The 19996-nt window shown below is 35.1% G+C and overlaps 1 protein-coding gene across 1 annotated transcript; it reads left to right on the forward strand.

Annotated features, from left to right (window-relative positions):
• The first annotated feature begins 1025 nt into the window (after positions 1 to 1025).
• Positions 1026 to 4626, forward strand: LOC140767876 (protein C2-DOMAIN ABA-RELATED 11). The gene is made up of 4 exons (XM_073107954.1): positions 1026 to 1169; positions 1774 to 1927; positions 3074 to 3169; positions 4109 to 4626. The coding sequence occupies exons 2-4, from the start codon at positions 1817 to 1819 to the stop codon at positions 4418 to 4420; spliced, it is 519 nt and encodes a 172-aa protein (XP_072964055.1). The 5' UTR covers positions 1026 to 1169; positions 1774 to 1816; the 3' UTR covers positions 4421 to 4626.
• Positions 4627 to 19996: the final 15370 nt, after the last annotated feature.

The following is a 19996-nucleotide window of genomic DNA, read 5'->3' on the forward strand; positions in this document are numbered from 1 at the left end:
ACAAAATAAACATCGAAATAAGCATTATATATCATTAACTAAAAATATCAAAATTACATTACATAAAATAAGCAGAAAACCAAACATAATAAAAGCAATAGATGTTTAATATTCTGGTAAATCATCTCCATAGCCACCGGTTCTGGTTCCGTAGCCACCGATTCCGGTTTCATTTTTAATGTATTTCATGTTTGATGTATTTCATATCTAATGTATACATTGGGGATAATTTTGAGTAATTATATTTTAGGATACATAATTTATTAGACTCATTTTTATAAATAATAAAAAAATTTAAATTTAAATTAACTCAAAAATAATTTAATATTAGACTTATTTTTATAAATAATAAAAAAATTAAAATTAAAATTAACTCAAAAATAATTTAATATTAGACTCATTTTAAAGGTTTTGATGAGACCTTTCCAATAGTATTATTTTTGTTAAAAACCGATTAGTAAAACTAATTATATACTCAGTTTAACTAACTAAATTATTTAATAAAGGATATAAATGAAATTAAAATTATTGAATATAATAATTATTGGGTAATTTTGGTATTTTCAAAAAGTTGATATGCTCCATTTTCATGGTGGGACTCCAAGTTTCCTAGCTCCAAATTTGAAGCTAGGTTTAGAACCCCATTGGAGCTCAACCGGGCTCCAAATTTGGAGCCCGATTAGAAGTTGCTCTATAATTGTTTGTTACAGAAGGATATCCTACACCCCACATCAACACTACCGTTTTCTATAATTAGTTTAAGCTTCAAGAGAAGTTACTGAGTTGATTATTATTATTATTATTATTACTTTAGGATTCCAATCCTGATAGGGCCCCTACTAATTTTTCTTAATAGAAATTCATATCATAGGTTTATGAAACGTATCACGCTTGACTGAGGGTATAAAAGATCAAAATTACTGTTCTCTGTCAAAGTTAAACAGAACCTTGAATTTTGACCGGCCCGATCACTAATTGAGACGTGGCATTCGTACGACGCGGTTCCACCGACGCCGCGTTGAACCCGCCATTGGATCTACTTCTTCTTCTCTCTCTCTCTCTCTCTCTCTCTCTCTCTCTCTCGTCTATTTTTAACTCCTCTCTTCTACTCCCCGCTGTATTTTGCTGAGGAAATCGGGAGAGTACTCTTCTGGAAACCCATTTCGGAGGTAGTCGCTTGCTTTTCCCATCACTGACGTTCCTCTCTTTCTTTCATTTCCTTCTTCTTCTTTTTTTCTTTTTGTTGCTGTGCGAATTCATATCTTGAGTCTGCGAAGATGATTCTTTTTCTTCTTTTTTTTTTTGTTTTTTTTGTTTTTTGGTTATTTTGTCGATCGATTCCTTCGCTTACTTTTGTTATGTTTCGAGTTCTAGCTGTTTTATATACTTTTTCTCTCGGGGGCAGAACTACGGGTTGTTGCTATTTCGTTCTATTTATTCAGATTTTAAGTGGGGAATAAAGGGGAAGGAGATCTTTTTTTTTATTGGTACTTCCAAAAGTATCTTTTGGTGTTATAGGATGATGTTACGACTCACTTCTCACCATATTAATTGACATGTAATGGTTTTTATCTATTTGCTATATTTATTCTATTGATTATGTAGTTTAATTTCTACTTAAATTTTATCATGCATTTACATTTGACAGAGTGGAACTTTTCCATTTTCTTTTTCTCTGCTTATCTTCCAAAGATCTTTCAGTGTTTGTGGCCTTCAAGCTTGTTGGTTTTTGTTGCTCTGTCGTTTCTTGACAAAATTGGGCTGTGAAAACAGAGAGGAATCAAGCAAAACTCGAAGCTTTTGTAGTAGAGGATAAATGGGGGAGACGGTTGGACTTCTTAAAGTGGTTGTAGTTGAAGGGAGGAGGCTGGCAATTCGGGACTTTACGAGCAGTGATCCTTATGTTATCGTCAGGGTAGGAAATCTGGTAAGTTTGTCATAGACCTCTTTTCGACCTATTATGACATATACCTGTGTAGATGGTCTTCTTGATCTAGAATTGAGTTTGATTAAGTAGACCCAGTTGTGGGACAAAAATTATATTGATATCCTCTCCTGTATGACTGTTTCATTAAATATATCAAATTGAACTCAATGAGTTGTTAACATCCTGATTTCTTTGGTTGGTGATTTAGTGCGGATAGCAAATGAGGTTCAATGATTTTTTTGAAAAGGCTACTTAAGATTTAATTTTTAGCATTACCTAATGCTGTTTCTCTTCGATTTGCTAAATTTTAGGCTTTGTTGCTTTTGCTATTACAACTAACTGAGACATTCGTAATGGCTGTTATGTATTATGATAGCATAAAAGAATATTGGCAATCCATATAAATTGAACAATCATGGAGTATCTCATTTCCCCCAATAGATTATTATGTGCTTCTACATTTGGATATTAGCTATTTGAGCCATAATATGTATTAAAATTGAATTATGCATTAGACTCATGTGATGTTCCACAAAGGTCTCATGAATGGATGAAGGACCATTCTAAGTGGTGGAGCTCTTAGGACAAGGATTTGCATCCCATTGTTTCTTGTTTTAGTTTGTACAATGATAATAATAATAAATGATCACTAACTTCATCCAATTTCTTCTCTTTACATAGGTGAGCAGTTAAATTAGTTCCTGATTAAATTTGAGTGGAAGCATGATTAAAATAATCCTGAAAGCACCAGTTTAAATTTTTACCATGTAAGCATATTGAGATGGTATCTTGCATTTATGGTCATCAGAATACTTCTGATGGTGTTATTTGCCAATTTCACATAAGCAAGACCATTTAACAGTCCCAGGCAACTGATTCTTTCTCGCATATCATAGAGCTTTACTTGTTCATACTTATATTGTTGAAAACCTATTTGCATTTTTTCTATCTTTTATTGATTTCTTATTTAGCAATTTATTTGACTACAATTGTCTGCCGTCACGCCTGCATTACTGCTATGTTATTTGGTAGCAAATGCATTCTCTGACATCCTTCATTTTGGTCAATTCCTTGGCTATGAAAACTGTAGGAATTACCAACTCTGGACTTTTAATTGCTAACTCTCACTTTCTTTGTCTTTCTCAGACAGCAAAGACGAAGGTCATCAATAGTTGCCTTAATCCTGTATGGAATGAAGAGTTCACTTTCTCCATCAAGGAGCCACTAGAAGTCCTAAAACTCGTAAGTTTTTCCTAGTAGATTGTTCAATTTTTGGCTGGTTACTCTTTCGGTATGAAAGGTTGAAAAGTAGAAGTTACTTTAGTACCAAGTCTTCAGGTTGTCTAATTATCATGTCATTTTGTATATATATTAATTTGAATGCTTCGTCATGTCATATTCATGGATATTCAATTATAGAATGCTTGACCTTGCCTTATGTGATCATCCTATATTGCTTGTGAATTTATATGACTGGTCATGGTTCCCTTTCTCGATTATGGGTACCATGCTTTCCTTGCCCTAGCTATTTTCATCTGGATCCACCTTGGATCTTAGTAATGATTAATCTTAGCATTATATGCAACTTTGATTTCCTTTAAAAGCTGCTTTTATGTTAACTGGTGCCTTGTACTACATTTGCTCTGACTCCTTTAGCTCATCTGACTTATTCTCACACAATCTAGAAGATCTCTGGGGTCATCAGCGAACCCATCATAAGATAATCCTGTTCAGGAATTTTATTTGTAATCTTGAATTAATACATATTCCATGATGACAATCAAATTATCTACTGGTTAGGCAGCTTATCTATTCCCTGAGCATATGTCATGGTATCTTTCTACTCAGAGTTATTGACTTCTCTAGTATTTTTCTCCTGTCCATTTTGTTTCCTGTAAACAACTTTTGTTCATTCTCCTAATTTATTATTATACTAGTTGAACATTGATTTCCCTTTTTCTTTTCTGTGCAAGTGTTGCTATATTTCAAGTTACTAGGTAATCCTTTCATCATGTCCACTAATACTAGTAGTTGATGTTCTTGTTGTTGCTTATATCATGTGTGACCTGAATTTTCACATGAATTCATGAGTCTTTAGTTAATTCCTTTTATTTGGCTTATCATTAATTAGCCATTATTCAAGAAGTAATCGAAAACTGATTTCTATCAACTTTTTCCCAGGAGGTGTTTGACTGGGACCGGTTCAAATATGATGACAAGATGGGGCATGCCTTCCTCGACCTCCAGCCCATCGTTGCAGCTTCCAAGCTTAAACGAGCGCTGCAGCTCTCCAACGGAGAGACCAAACTGAGGAAGGTGGCGCCGAACAGTGAGAACTGCCTGTTGGCTGATACCTTTGTGACGTATGTCAATGGTGAACTCGTGCTGGATGCCCGTTTAAGGCTTCTTGATGTCGAATCTGGTGAGCTATATGTGACAATTAAGTGGATCGAGCAAGCAACAAGTACTTATGCTCCTGCTTTAGCTCAATGATTAGGAACAGAACCTTGTACATATACTGACTGTTGGTATGTAACAATGGAAAGATTAATCATGGATTGTCATCTGTTGTGCCTTAATTTGACAGTAAAACGGGGTCCAATGGTATTGGCGATGCTTGTCATAGATAGATCGATCAAAACGATTGACTGTAAATTTGCTCGAATTTGGACATGGATTCTGTCAGTGGTTCATTTTTACCTTTTGCTCCAAAGAACTTTCTCGTTCTGCAACTGCTGAATAATGACAGTGGAATCAATATATGCATTCCCGTGAATGCTGGACTAGTTTTTTTTGGGTAGTAAAATAGTAATTTTAGTGGCTGAAGTTAATATGTAGCTGGAATGGAACTATCACCGCCATGCAAAACTGCACTGTTCTATTAGAAATATTACTAAGTGACTATACAATAATACAATGCCCAAGATTTTTTATGATTAAGAGTGTGGAAAATGGTTCAAAATTATAGCACATTCATCCCGTTTATTGAATTTAAGAAATGGGTGATGATGGTGCTTTGTTTTTTCGCATCAATTACATGCAACAATAAGCTCTCCTTATAACAATTTCTTATTCAAGAATGGTAGCTAAACATTAAAAATAACTTTATTTTAAAATATAAATATTATTTATTAAAATTTCATCTTATAAAGCAAAAAGTATTTATCCTAATTTCATTAAAAATGAATTACCTTTTTTCTTTTTTTTTTCACTTTATATTATCAAAACTTTTAATTAAATTTAGAGATTTATATAATACAGAATATGAGATCTCAATTCTCTAGCTTTTCATTTTCAGTTTTAAAACTTCTTATATTTTTGTTTCATTTTCTATTTATTACATCAAAAAGAATGGCGACCCTCTGGATTTCCTGTATTTGGCGTTTGGCTACGTCCGTCTCAAATGGAGATTGGCTGTTCGACCACGACATTTTTTGACCGAACTAGCGCTATTTTATATTTTATCTAGCGGAATACATCGTGGTCAAACTTAATATCAAAATTGATCTATTTTATTATACTTCGGAGTAAAGTGCTGAACTGTTAAATATTTTACTTCTAAATGAGTCCAATGCTAATGATATCAGTATTTTTCTATGTAAAATGCTAATGTAAACAGCGTTTTGAGAAAAAAAAATTGCTAAAAAAGTCGGTGCTTTACTATATCTTTAAAAGAAAATTTTACAAATTACATCCTATATTTTATCTATTTATGATTCATACGTCGTCTCTGAGGTTTTGTAACCTAACCTATATTTTTTCCTTATAATTTTTATTTAACACCCTCCGTTAATTTAAACAGTTATTTAAATAGTACCAGCAAAGAAATATTCTATTATAATATATTAAATAATTTATAAATACTTAAATTACCTATTCCATTTTCAAAGGAGGGCCTAAGAAGAGAAAAAAATAGTGGTGAGGGTATTTTAGTAATTTAGTTGATATCAGTTAATTAAAATAATGTCAGGGTGTTAAAGGAGAATTGTAATGAGAAATGATGGTCGAGTCACAAAATCGTCAAAGAGGGAGTGTGAATCACAAAATAGGTAAAATTTAGGGTATGATTTGTAAAATACTGATACATCTTATTAGAGTTTTTTCTTAGAGTATTTGTAAAATACTGATACATCTTCTTTCTTCCACTACTTTTTTGAAGTAGCCACGAGGCAAGTCTCGACCTTCTATTTCCATAAAAAAAAAAAAGTACCAAAGGCGAAGGGCATGATGTTGTACAGCTACTTTGGTATAGTTACAAAGGTAACCGGTAGGTTACTTTTGAATCGACAGTAGTTACGAAAGGGGGAAATAGCTCAGTTGGTTAGAGTGCTGGTCTGTCACGCCAGAAGTCGCGGCTATATGTTTAACACAAGCAAGTCGCCTACTCATATTCAAAAGGCGCTACTTCTAAAGTCAAGTTGAGCACCCGGACCGTACCCGCCCGGATGACAAGATCGGATGTCAAAGAGGGGGCAGTTCTAAACAATCAATGATCAAAGGATAAAGGACGAACGAGGAAAAATAAGGATTTTGAGGAGGAGGAGCTACTATTAAAGTATACGTTTTCTCGAATGATGACGAGAGAGAGAATGAGACAAAGCCGAATGGAGAGTGGACTTAGACATTTGACTTTGAGTATGGGGAAGTCCGCAGGGAGGAATTCCAGCGGGCGTATTACTGTTTTTCAACGAGGGGGTGGATCGAAGCGATTGCAGCAAAAAATTGACCTAAAATGAAGCACTTCGTCTATTGGCATTGTAGAAAGGATCGAATATGACCCTAATCGTTCTTCTCGGATCGCTCTAGTACGATGGTACATTCCATTCCTATTACTAGCCTTTCTCATTTTCATTTTTTTTTCAGTTTTCCTTATTACATTAGTTATTTATTTTTATTAAAATAAATTTTCTGTAGGTTGCGTTCGAACGCGAAAAGGGGCGAGTTCGAACTCCGCATTTGAACGTGGTCGAGCGCGTTCAATTGCCGCATTTGAATGCCTGCATAGGGTTCGCAAAAACAGAAAACGTTTTTTGTGCATTCGAACATAGTCGAGCACGTTCGAACGTGATCAATGGGAGTCTACTAGAATTAGCGTTAATAATTGTTATTTTAACTAATTGGTTAGCCTCTATAAAGGTGTGGATGATAGTCAAAATTATTATGTTTATGGAATATTAGTTTCTTGCCTCTCTATCCTTTCTCTAGTCTCTCTACTTTAATCTCCCTCCTCCCTCTTCACCAACCTATCAGCTCTACCGTTGGCAAGGTCTCTCCTAACTTCTAATCTCCCTCCCTTGTCTGTCGAGTCCTCCATCTTCCTTGGGATCTCGACCACTTCTTCTATCTTTATCCATTAAACAACAACAATCCATCCTCATCTCTATTATCATCCATAACCCTAACATCCACTCCACCCATCACCACCACTATCATCAGCACTAAATCGTGTTTTCGTCCTAGTTGTAGTTTGAATATGCGAAGAGCGTAAATATGAAAAACGTAGATTAGGGAGTTAAAAATCAATCCCACTTAGTTTTGTAATTTTATGACTATGGAATAATATTTGGTGAATATTTTTTTCTCAATTGTGTGGAATGCTTCCTATAATAAATTTAGATCTTGAAGAAATCGTTCCGTAACCTATCAACTACCCTTATTAAAAATACTAAATTGTTCAACCGTCTTATTAAAACAATAAACTACTTAAGTTTGTAGGTCATAACTTTTCAATCAATAGTCTATTTTAGATATACAATATATCTTTATAAAGATAAAAGAAAAATAAATATAATGATTTTGATTGAAGCTTAATCAGACTTCAAACAAGAAAGATATAGTTAAAATATAATAAAAAAACTCATCACATCGTAAGTTTGTGCTCGGTTATCTATTTTAATTCTAAAATATATATTATTATATTTTTTTTTCACTTTCTCTTATAAGCCAGACAACTATTCAGCATTTTCTAAAACAGCTAACGATTCAATATTTATTGAAAAACCGGTTCAATATTTTAATCTAAATGTAAGTAACTTATAATTTTAATATTTTACATAAAGCTATAGTAAAATAAACTCATTTTGATATTAAATTTGAGGTGCAATCTATTTGCAATCTATAGGCACAATTATACTTTCACCCCCATTTTTTCCCTATCAAAGTGGTCCTTCTATTAGTCATCTATTAGGAATTCTGCCATAATTATAGCACATGCATGTCATGTACATGTGCCCATCTTACCTTCGTTAACAACACAATTGCCCTTATTTGAGAGGAATAAAATAATCCATGCCTTTTTAGAGAGGCAAAATTGACATTTTCCCTCCCCTTTGACACGTTTAATGTTTAATGATTTCTAGGATCACTTTGTCGGAAAAGAAAAGTTTGGGGGTGAAAGTGAAAAAGAGTAATACTTCAAGGGGATGAAAGTATACTTATCCCTATAATCAATTAATCTCCAACCAACAACGCCTCCAACGTGCACGACTTGAGCGTACTAATCCTTATGAAAAGGCAGCTGAGTTTGAAAAGTCCACTGTCTGTAGGTTAGTGGACAAGTTTGTGCAACACGAAAGACTTGGTAGTATGAACGATCTAAGGTCTTAATATTAATAATATAGTAACATTATTTGATGCCTATAACAAATAAGGAACACATATGATACATATGAGCTTTAAAGTTTGTGCTTATTCTTGTCAAAAATATATATGCCATTAGAGTAGCTGCTAGGAGTGTCGAAATAACCGGACAGTTCGAGGTCGGCTCGACTAAAGTCGAGCCGAGCTTAAGCCTTAAGTTTAGACTCGATTTACATTTCAAGTCAAGTCTGAGTCGGAGTCAACTCGCTCAGGCTCGCTATATATATTAATCTACAATTCCAAACCCTAAATCCCTAAGTCAAAGACAACTTAAATTTTTTGTTCTATATAATTTAGCTTTGTTCAACTTAATTAGCTGGCTTGACAACTTGAATAGTGCTCTATTAAAATTTGAAATATATGCAAGGCCTTTTTATTTGATAATTTGATATTATTTTTAGTATTAGAGTTGTATTATTGTTATATTTACTAGTTAAATTTTAAAATTTCTAGCTTTAGTAAAGTTTTATCTTATTTAACTATTAAAGTTTAATTCAGCTTGAATAGTTCTTAGCTCGGCTCAAGCTTAATCTGACTCGGCTCAAGTTAAGTTGAGCCGAGAGTAAAACTCAAAAATAAGTTCAAAATTAATTTTAAACTGAACCTAGCCAGAGCCAGCTTGGTCGGCTCAGCTAGTTTACAACCCTAGTGCCAGCCGGATAGATCTACGTCAACTCAATCTTGCATCTAAACGCGTGGATGTTCCATCTGCAATTATTTGAAAAAAAAAAAAATTTCTTTTAAGGGCTTGTAGTTGTCAAATGGAAGTGTAGTACATGATCTGTCCTATTGAATTGATTGAGGTCAATTACAAGGTCAATATCCTCTACAACCACGACCTCGTCCTCTAGTGGTAGGCTGATCGTCAAACTGATATGGATACAGTCGATGTGTCTCGTCTATTAACTCTAATGCTTTCAAAGAAGCATCGATCAGTGGTGGCCCATGATTGAAGTGAATGTGACACATGTTCATGAACATACGGCGAAACCGCAACCTAAATATAGTTTAGTATGTTAATAATAATAATAATAATAATAATTAGGGGTGATTGTGTCCTCCAAGTCTCCCGTTTTTTTTTTTTTTATAAAAGTCGGTAGTGATGCAATCCGGATCAGATCGGGTCACATTATAGGGACATTGGGCTCAATGGATCGAGTTTAGTTATCTTATTTATTCTGTTTATATAGTTTAGTTAGAGTCTAAGTAGGTTAGAGTTTATTTAATTAGCTACGCTAGTGGACTTCTATGCAGTCTCAGGAAAATACTATGCAGATATTTATCAGTCGATCGAATATTATGAAATCACTTGGACAAGATCGAAGACGTCGTGATCTACAACTTTGGTATTCAAAGTTTCTCCACATTAGGATTATCTATAGGAAAAAAAAATATTTCAAGAAAGATAAGGAACGTTGATTTAGTTAAGTCATGTTTATCTTTAGGTCATATTTATCTTTAATATAAGCCATTAACACAAGTCTAGTTAAGTCATATAAGCCACTAAGATAAGTTTAATTAAGTCATGTAAACCTCTAAGACAAATCATAGTTCAAGTCATATAAATCTTTAGGGCTAAATCCGAGTATGACTCATTGTACCTAATGTAACATACCAAAAAAAAAAAATAGATGGGCACGTGCCCACCCTCACGTCCCCTCTCTTGTCAGGCTAAGGTGAGGGGAGGAGGGCTAGGGAGGGCAAGCCTAGCCCTCCTCCCTCCCCCTACGCACGCCACCATCGGCGTGCGCGGAGGGGGGCGACCTTGGGCAGAGGGCCGCCGCCCCCTCCCTCTCTCTCTCTCTCTCTCTTTCCCTTTCTCTCCCTCCCTCCTTATTTGTTCTCCCCCCCTTTCAGAAGAGCTCAGCGTCACCCCCTTCCTTCCACCCTTCTCCTCTCCCTTTCTGAGCGTTGCCGTGATCGTCGTCATCGTGGTCGAGCCAGTGTAGTCCTCGTCATCGTCAGTGAGTCTCCCCCTTCCTCCTCGTCTTTCTTTCCTCTCCGATGATGACGCAACGCTTCAGGTTGCACGTCGTCACTGCCCCTCCTTCCTCGGTAAGATGGCAATAGTGGACCGCCGGCCTTGGTGCTCCCCCACCCATAATGACCCAGCCCGAGTGCAGCAAGCACGCCCAAGGCACCCTATGACCAGCACTCAACTCGGGGCCGACCGTGATTAGGTGGAGATCGATCTCCGCCAGGGACTTTTTTTAGCGAATCTAGGCAAGTGGTCTATCCACTCTTGATTTATTACTTGATGTGATAGCATAATCATTTATGGCATGCTAATCTTTGCATTCTAGCAAAACCTGTCTAATTAGTATGTTGCTTGACATGATTTGTTATGTATTTAATGTGATGTGTTGCATGCTTAGATAACCATATTTACTATTCTGTTATATTAAACTTAATTATCTTGTCATGACACCTACACACATGCACGACTCGAAAAGGGATGATTTTATGTCTCGGCAGTACCCCACACCTCTCCAGCCAGGGTTAGGGGCAGGAGATATTTTTATAGTATATATAGTATAGCCTACGCTTAAGGTCTGTGGATCCCAGACAATTAGGTAGTCTTTTCACCAGGCGATAGGTGATTTACTGTCAATCGATGAGAATCTACCCTTAAGGGCGCTTAAACTAGAAAATAAGGGTAGGATGACATAGACCTAGCGATACCCGATGACGTAGGGTAAAGGCATGTCTGTGAGTGATTGCTCATGAGATTTCTGCACTGTGAGGCGATAATGTGGAGCCGCATGCTCGGAGGGGTCGTACCGATGTGCAGTACCGACCTCGGTGTGGGGTTTACGATCGGAGTCCTTAGTTTGCAGGGCAGACGACTAATCATGCTGCTCGTCGGGTTATAGGCAAACGATTCTACCGCTAGGGTCTACCCTCCCTTGAGGGCCTGTGTTAGGAGGCGTATCATGCATAAAGAATGGGTAAACTATCCGTAATCTTGTTGGACTATGCTTGCCCGTTATTGACATATGTACTCCATGTTACAATGCATAATATCCTATATGACGTACTTTCTTATATCTTGATTTGAGCTGAATGTGATAATTATTGTTGATGAATACTTAGGGATAGTACCACTTGTTGAGCATTAGGCTCATTATGTGATGACATTGAATGCAGATTGACTTACTCCTAGCGAAAGGCTTAACAGCTGCTAGCTAGTAGAGCGATGGCCCCTTTTTTTCAGTTTAGTTTCATGTTTTCTTATAATCAGAGATCTATATCCTCATTTTGTAGCTACTTTGATTATTTACTCTTGGGGACGTTTACCTTTCTATTGTATTATGGATGGATTTGGTGTGGCCTGGAGGCCCTTTCTCCGTATTCCGCTTAAATTATTTGGATTTTTTTTTTTGATGGTGTGTTGTCGAGCTTCTAAATCCCCATGTGACCCTCACGTGAGGGGTAAGCCTCGTGAGAGTCATGTTGTGGAATTGGGGTATTACACCTAAACTCTCTCTCTCTATATATATATATATAGGGGTTGGGCTATCCAAGCATCCGAGCATTGAGAATTAATTGAGTTTAGTTATTTTCTTATAATTGTATTTACTATTTTTATCGTAGCCATTAGACTGTTTTTATCTTCATAGGAGTATATCGTAACCATAAAACCCTTTCAAGCACCCAAATTTTAGCCACCCCTTCCTCCAGTAGTCACCCTACTATACGGCCATTCACTGCCACCCTACTATATGGTCGTTCACCTTTGGCCGTCTACCACCCTTCGATAATTGCCGCAATATTGGATATTTACTATTTTACCCTATTTTGACATCTCTACTATTTTATTTATATCTTTTTATTTAGACCTCTGATTTAGGTGAAACTAGAGCCATTAGAACCCTAAGTCATGAGGTCACCACCACCTAAATTTTGATAATTTTCTCACATTTAGATCAGTTTAAATATGATTTGTAACACATAGATAAGTTCCATTAACTTCACTAGCTACAATGGGTGTCTAGTTCCTAATTAGACCAAGTTTTACAATTTTGGTTACAAATGACAAATTTCGCTAAGAGGTGCGCGATTGTTTTATTGCCTCTATTAGTGTAGCAAATAGAGATATTAGGATTCGTCTCTAAGATAACCTTTGCTTTTGAAGAAATGGGGTGGGTTAGCTAATCTGTAACGCTCCCCTCCCCTCCCCTAAGGCATGGGCATGTGCACGCCCACACGGCACACACTGCACACGAGACAGGACGGGCCGGGCTATCACGCACAGATACACCTGTATTCACATAATCCATCACAAAATAAATCATATCATTATCAAATTAAATATATTAACATATCAATTTCTAAATCCACAACAACCATAATAAACCCTATACATAATCTAGCAAAACTCATATGGGCTACGTCAAGATATAACTAATGTAATACTGTCCAACCTATACAACATTTTCTATTTTACAAAACATAGTCTAATATAGTGGAATACAAAAATATACAACAACATCGGTACAACTTGAATTTTATATAAGTTATCTTCTATACCATCTCACGTCTAGCTCACTTTGTCTTTGTTCTAAAATATTTTCTCAGATATCTTGAGTCGCTATCACATACCACATATTTGGTCAGGGTAGGGTAGAAAAAAAATAAAGAGTCATGAACTAAAAGCTTAGTAAATAGACCTTACCCCGAATCAATGATGTCAAATACGGAGTAAATCATGTACTAAATAATATGAATAAAAATGGAGTATCATGTCATATACAAATATATGAATATATCATCAATAATATATATAAATATATGATAGATATTGATAAGTTACGGAACGTCTCTTCGATATCTGGATTGATTACAGAAAGCAGTTCGCGCAACTTTACCAAATATTCTCCCGTAGTTAGAAAATTATAAAACCAAGGGTGGTCGATTCATAATTTCCTGATATACGTTTTTGGTATTTACGCCTTTTGCAGATTCAAACTGCAACTGTGATGAAAATATGCTAGAGTGGGGGCGATGGTGGTGGTGACGAGTGGAGAGGATGATAGAGTTATAGATGATAACAAAGATAAGGGTGGATGGTTTATGTAGTTTAAAGGATAAGGATAAAGGGGGAGAAGTGGCTGAGATCTAAAGGAGAAAGAAGAACTCGATAGATGAGGGAGATTAGAAGATAGATGAGACCTTACCAACGGTAGAGGTGGCTGGTTGGTGAAGAGAGAGGAGGGAGATTAGGGTATTGAGACTAGAGAGAGGATAAAGGAAGATAGAAACAATATTCATTCATCATAATGATTTTGACTGTCATCCATACCTTTATAAAGACTAGCCAACAAGCCAAAATGACGATTATTAACACTAATACTAGTGGACTCTCGTCGATCTCGTCCGAACAGGGTCGACTGCATTCGAACGCACAAAAGACGTTCTTTGTGGATGCAAACCGATGTAGGCGTTCACACGTGGGCATTTGAACGCGTCCGACCTTGTTCGAACGCATATTTTGCTTTCTCTACTTTTGTGAACTGATACAAGAATTCGCAAAAGTGTTCGAACATGCCCCCTTTCGCATTTGAACATGACCTACAGAAACTTTATTTTATTAAAAATAAACTAATGCAATAAGAAAAGACTCTAGCAAGGTTATCAGATATTATGTCATAACTGATCATATATTTAATTCTCGATAATATATAAATAAATCTCCATGTCATACTATTATCATAATTCTCTCAAATATGACACATATGATACATGCCGATCATAATCATTCTATGATATCAAATGCAACCACATATGATGCATAATGACCACTTGATAATCAGGTATATCAGATGATAATGAACTCATATGTATTTCTCAACATCCCAATCACAATGTCATCTCTGAATAACATCATCATACAAGACCACTATGCATAGTTAACATCTGTCACCCGATTCCATAATTTAGCCCAAAGGCTCCAAGCATACCCTACCATCTGCAAAGGGTATCTCAATTATAATCTTACCTTATTATCCGCTGAGGGTATCAATATTCATCCAAACTAGGCAACATTCTAGCTGATAGAAATCATGTGAGGATAACTCGTCACATAAGCCCTAGCGAATGGTACGTGTTCAAATATCTACTATGCACACAGACTAACTATTTCGGACGTAAGGCCATAGGATCGCAAATATATTTAGTGATCAATTATCCACCAAGTGCATCTTAACCCTCGAACCTGCTCGGGTATCCTCATATTTTCTATCAACTATCTTATCAATTAGATTTCATGCTTTTCTTCTAAATGACAGACCATATGTATTTTATCTAGTACTATAATAAGTCATGTATATCAGAAATTTAAATAGTAAAAAATAAAAAAATATATAAATAATATGATGCACTCTTCAATTATGCATCTATCACATACATACTCATGCTAGTCTATTATATGTATACTCATGTTAGAGATCATCTCGACATAAAGTCATAATAGTATAGTCATCTTCAATCGTCTCTATATATTAACAACATATTTATATCCAAGATCAATCTAATTAAATGAATAAAAAATATGGTCACTACTAGAAAAGATCATATAATCATGCTAGGGGCCAAAATATACATATGTATAAATATATAATATATTATAATTTTAGAAAGGCATCTAGAAAATAAAATTACTCACCAATTGATCAGAATATACAAGCCATGTATTCCTTCCATCCAATAGAATTAGGGTTAATAATTGTTATTTTGGCTTGTTGGGTAGTCTTTATAAAGGTGCGGATGGTAATCAAAATCATTATGCTATTGAAATATTAATTTTTTGCCTCTCTATCTTCTCTCTAGTCTCTCTACTCTAATCTCTCCCCTCCCTCTTCACCAATTTATCACCTCTATCGTTGATAAGGTCTCTCCTAACTTCTAATCTCTTTTGTTTGTCGAGTCCTCCCTCTTCTTTGAGATCTTGACTACTTCTTTCCCTTCGTCTTTATCCCTTATCTATATCAACCATCCACCCTCATTTCCATTATCATCCATAACCCTAATAGCTACTCCACCTGTTACCACTACCATCATCCACATTATATTATTTTCTCGTCCCAGTTGTAATCATAATCTGTGATGGGCATAAATACAAAAAACGTAGATCAGGAAGTTACGGATCAATCCAACTTAGTTTCATAATTTTATAACTACGAAAAAATATTTGGTGAATATTTTCTTATAGTTGCGTGGACTGCTTCCTACAATAAATTCAGATCTTGAAGGGATCTTTTCATAGCCTATCAACATATCAATGAATATATGTATATATTAATTAAAATAAATATATTAATTAAAATAATAAATGTCTAAATAATCTAGTTGTATTAACTAAAAATGAATACATAATTAAAAGAAAATAAATACTAAAAGAAAACTCCAAGCACTGCCTACTATAGTGTTGGGCGAGCCCAGCACTACTGCAGCAAGGAGAAAAAGAAGATTGAAGAGGAAGAAGAGAAGAAGAGAAGGAAAAAAGAGAAGAGAAGAGCAAGGAGGGGATCTAGGCCAGCGGAGAGGGGCTCGACTATTGCTGGGCAGCCAGCGACCGGCCTTTCACCAGTGCCTCTGGTTCGACTAAGCCGAGAGAATGATGAAGAAAGATAGAGAGAGTGAGAGAGAGAAAGAAGAGAGGAGAGAGAAGAGGGGATGAGCTAGCCAACCCGAGAGGAAGAAAGAGAGGAGGAGAGAGCTTGCCTTGGCCGTCGTGGTGGCGGCAGCAATGGCAAGTGGGCAGTGGCACGAGCGAGAGAGAAAAATAGAGGTTGAGAGAGAAAGTAGAGTGGGTGAGAGAGAGGGGGACTTAGAGCGAGAGAGAGGGAGAGACAGTGGGAAGGATTGCCGCTACGACGATAGTGGGGCCCACTGGCCGGCCCTGCAACACGTGGCGCCCCCATAGCTTGCCATAGTGGATGAGAAAATTTTCTCACCTAGTGGGCTTGGCTTGGGTATGAGGCCGGCCACAACGCGACCAGTCACGTCGTGCCCAAAATACATTAATTTTCTTTGTTAAGATCTAGGTTGTTACGCAATCAGCCATTTCCACCAAACCATTCAAAGCTTTTACTATAGTTAAACCATCACTGAAGATCCAGATAGAGTTTTTTTCATCAAATTTTATGACTCGCTTGATGGCCATAAGTAGAGTCATAGTTTCACCAAATAGGGCATTAACGCAGTAGTTAAGGAAGGTGGATATGCCCTTAATTACTTTGGTGGGCCCCACAAAAATAGACAACACCAATGCCACCAGTATATCCAAAGGGCCCAGCTTGCATCTACCCAAAATATGATATTAGCAGTAATGGGTCTCACCTTGATTGCCTGAGCTGATATAGAGCCAACGCATTCATTAAGATAACGACAATGCAATGCATGTTACCACCGATAAGTAACGTCTTCCTAAGAGAAATTGACGCAAAAGGAGGCAATCCAAGTATCCAGAGTACCCAAATAAAGAACATATTTGAAACTTGACTGGTTGGCAAACCATACTAGTCTAGAGAAGGGGCAATGGAGAAAGAGGTGGTCTATCGTTTCCCCACATTCTTTACAAAGAGGGCAAACATCAACAACATGTAGACATAATCTATTGATCTTTCCAAGAATAGAAAGAGCGTTTGAAATGCAGTGCCAAATGAAAGTTATGATCCATGGAATGACAAATTTGCAATAGAATGAGTTGACGAGGTTGAACTTGACCATTGTCCCTTTGAGAGCGCATCATAAGCAGATTTGCAAAAAAAAAAAAATGATTTAGAAGCAACCCAAACGAGGTTGTCTTGCATAGGAGTAGAAGGGTTAACATGAATATGCGATATAGTTGTCACCACTTGAGGCAGAAAAAGATTACTTATGAGATCCTAGTTCCAATTTTGCTCGACCTTAAGATCCTTAACCCTATTGACATTACTAGGAAGAGTGATTCCCTAAAGATCGCAGTTGGGAAGTCAAGGGTCCTTGATGATATCTATATTCCCACCATTGCCAACCACCCACCAGATATTTTCATGTAATTCCTCTCCGACCTTGTGATGGAACTCCAAATCCATATTCCTTTCGGTTTGGCCGATGCTTTCTAAATGGAGTAGCCACTCCAGAATTGTCTAAGTTTGATCATTTTAGCCTATTTGGATCTTGAGTTCAAGAGGAGCCTCCATGCCAACTTGAGTTTCAGAGGAGCCTACACTTTGGTGTGCCTCACAAATTAGAATTATTTATCTTTTTAAATTATTATTTATTTTTAAACACAAAACTGATTCACTTTGTACATAAATATTTTATGTTAAATTAAAATATAAAAATAACAATCTAAAAAAATTGGAATTCTAGTTTTTGTATTTAATAGGACCTCTGTGGGTTCTTACTAATTTTATAAAATATAAATTCAAAGTAGAATGTTGAGAAGGATTTTTCCATTTTTTGAAAGAAAAAGAAAACAATTTTAATGTCGTAAAAATGCTGCTTTTAGTTGCATTTAAATGCGACTGAGAAGTTTGCATTTTTAGTCCTCGCAAATTTAGCAAATTATAAAATAGTCATTTTGCTAGAAATTTATAATTTTCTATTCTTGCACGTATACTTGACTGAAATTATTGTTGTCATTATTATATCTCCATTTGGAACATTTTAAAAATAAAATAATTTTGATCAATTGTTTATTTCAAAAATATTTTGAAGTTTTTTTTTATTTACATGCTTTATTAATGCATGTTGGATAAAAGATCGCATATACCTAAAATAAATTGTCTCCTGGTTTATTTTATGGGTTTGGTTAATGGATCAAAATCGGATTTGAATTCGGAACTAACATGATAATTTCAAGATTATTAAATCTTGTTAGAATTCAAATAAATTAATAATTTATTAAAAAGAGATATTTATGAATTTGTTTCAATAAAGAGATTTGATTATTTCATTGACGGGCTCAATTTTGCGAACTATGTATTCTTATTATGATGAAAAAGAATTAATTTTGCCTGTGTCAGACAGAAAGAAAAATATTTTGAGTTTAAAACTAATATTTATTTAAATTACTTTTAAGTTATTTTTTGAAAGTAGACATCCGACATATATTTAGAATTTTGAGTCTTATATTTGGATTATATTTCAAATAAGTTGTTAAGTAAATTTACAATTCAAACACTGGATTTAATTATCTGTGATTTAGTCCATATAAGTATTATGAATTATTAAACATAAAATTTTCTTATAATATTTCTTTTATGCAGTTTTTAAAATATCATAAGTTTGATATTCACATCATCATTTGAGAAATATCTGAAATTATGAAAACTTTCATAAAAAGAATATTACTGTAATTTACATAAAAGATTCTATGTATTGAGGAATATAAAAAGGGATAAATGAGACATTAAAAAAAATGAGATCATAAATTAGGAAAAAAAAATCCTTCATCGTTATCATCATTGCTATTATTAGCTCTACTGCTTTGATAAGAAAAAAAAACCCCTTTTATTTATAACATATTACTTTCTAGTCTCTTGAATATGAAATTTTAGCAATAAAATTAATGTGAATAATTTTACATTCAATATGCTAATCCTTTAATATGGGGCATGTTGGACATGACTTATATTTGAATAAATATTATTCTTATATATTGACTAGCATGTGGGGGTGGGTAGATCTTAAATATTATTTTGCTGTGTGATAGTAAAATATTAAGCATATTTGTGGAAAAAAATAGTGTGTGCTATTCACTTGATTAATGGTAATTATATGCTTCAATATATTTGAAAAAAAATATATGAGAAGAAAATTGTGTATCTTATAGAGCATGATATATGTTACGAACCAGATCTGAACATAAGAAAAGTATAATATTTTATGTGATGGTAGTCTCGTGAGTTAGAGTTTCAATGGTTTTAGTTTCACGAGAATCTAAAGTCGGGATACATAAAATTATCTATAAATATAAGGGGTTGTCAACTCCAAATTAAAATGTTAAATTATGTAGAATTTTTATATTGACATGTCATGTAAGTTAATTACTTGTTGCGGCAAATAGCCTAAAAGACGAGGTCATAAGACTAGTGCTAGATTTTTCATCGAGGAAAATGAGTTTAAAGCCCACGAAATTGTTCCAACAGTGGATCCCTACAATATGATTATAATTTATCCAAAAGTGAAATTTGGTAGAAACAAAGTTGTTGATGACCATACTGAAGAACACTAATTATTTTTCCCATTCCTTTGGTGAAGTATTATATGTGATGGTCAAATTGAGTCTACCTCTTAATAAGTCCAATGTACTTATTATTTTTTGAGAGGTGTGTTCTGTTGTAAACATTTTTTGAGTATTCACCTAAATGAGAGCTATGTGATGTTGCAATTATGAGACTTAGACAAATATCTAGTAACTCTCATGATAATCAAGGCAAG

Source organism: Typha angustifolia, chromosome 9 (genome assembly GCF_048772165.1).
Source record: "Typha angustifolia cultivar Huaian chromosome 9, ASM4877216v1, whole genome shotgun sequence".
Classification (NCBI taxonomy): Eukaryota; Viridiplantae; Streptophyta; class Magnoliopsida; order Poales; family Typhaceae; genus Typha; species Typha angustifolia.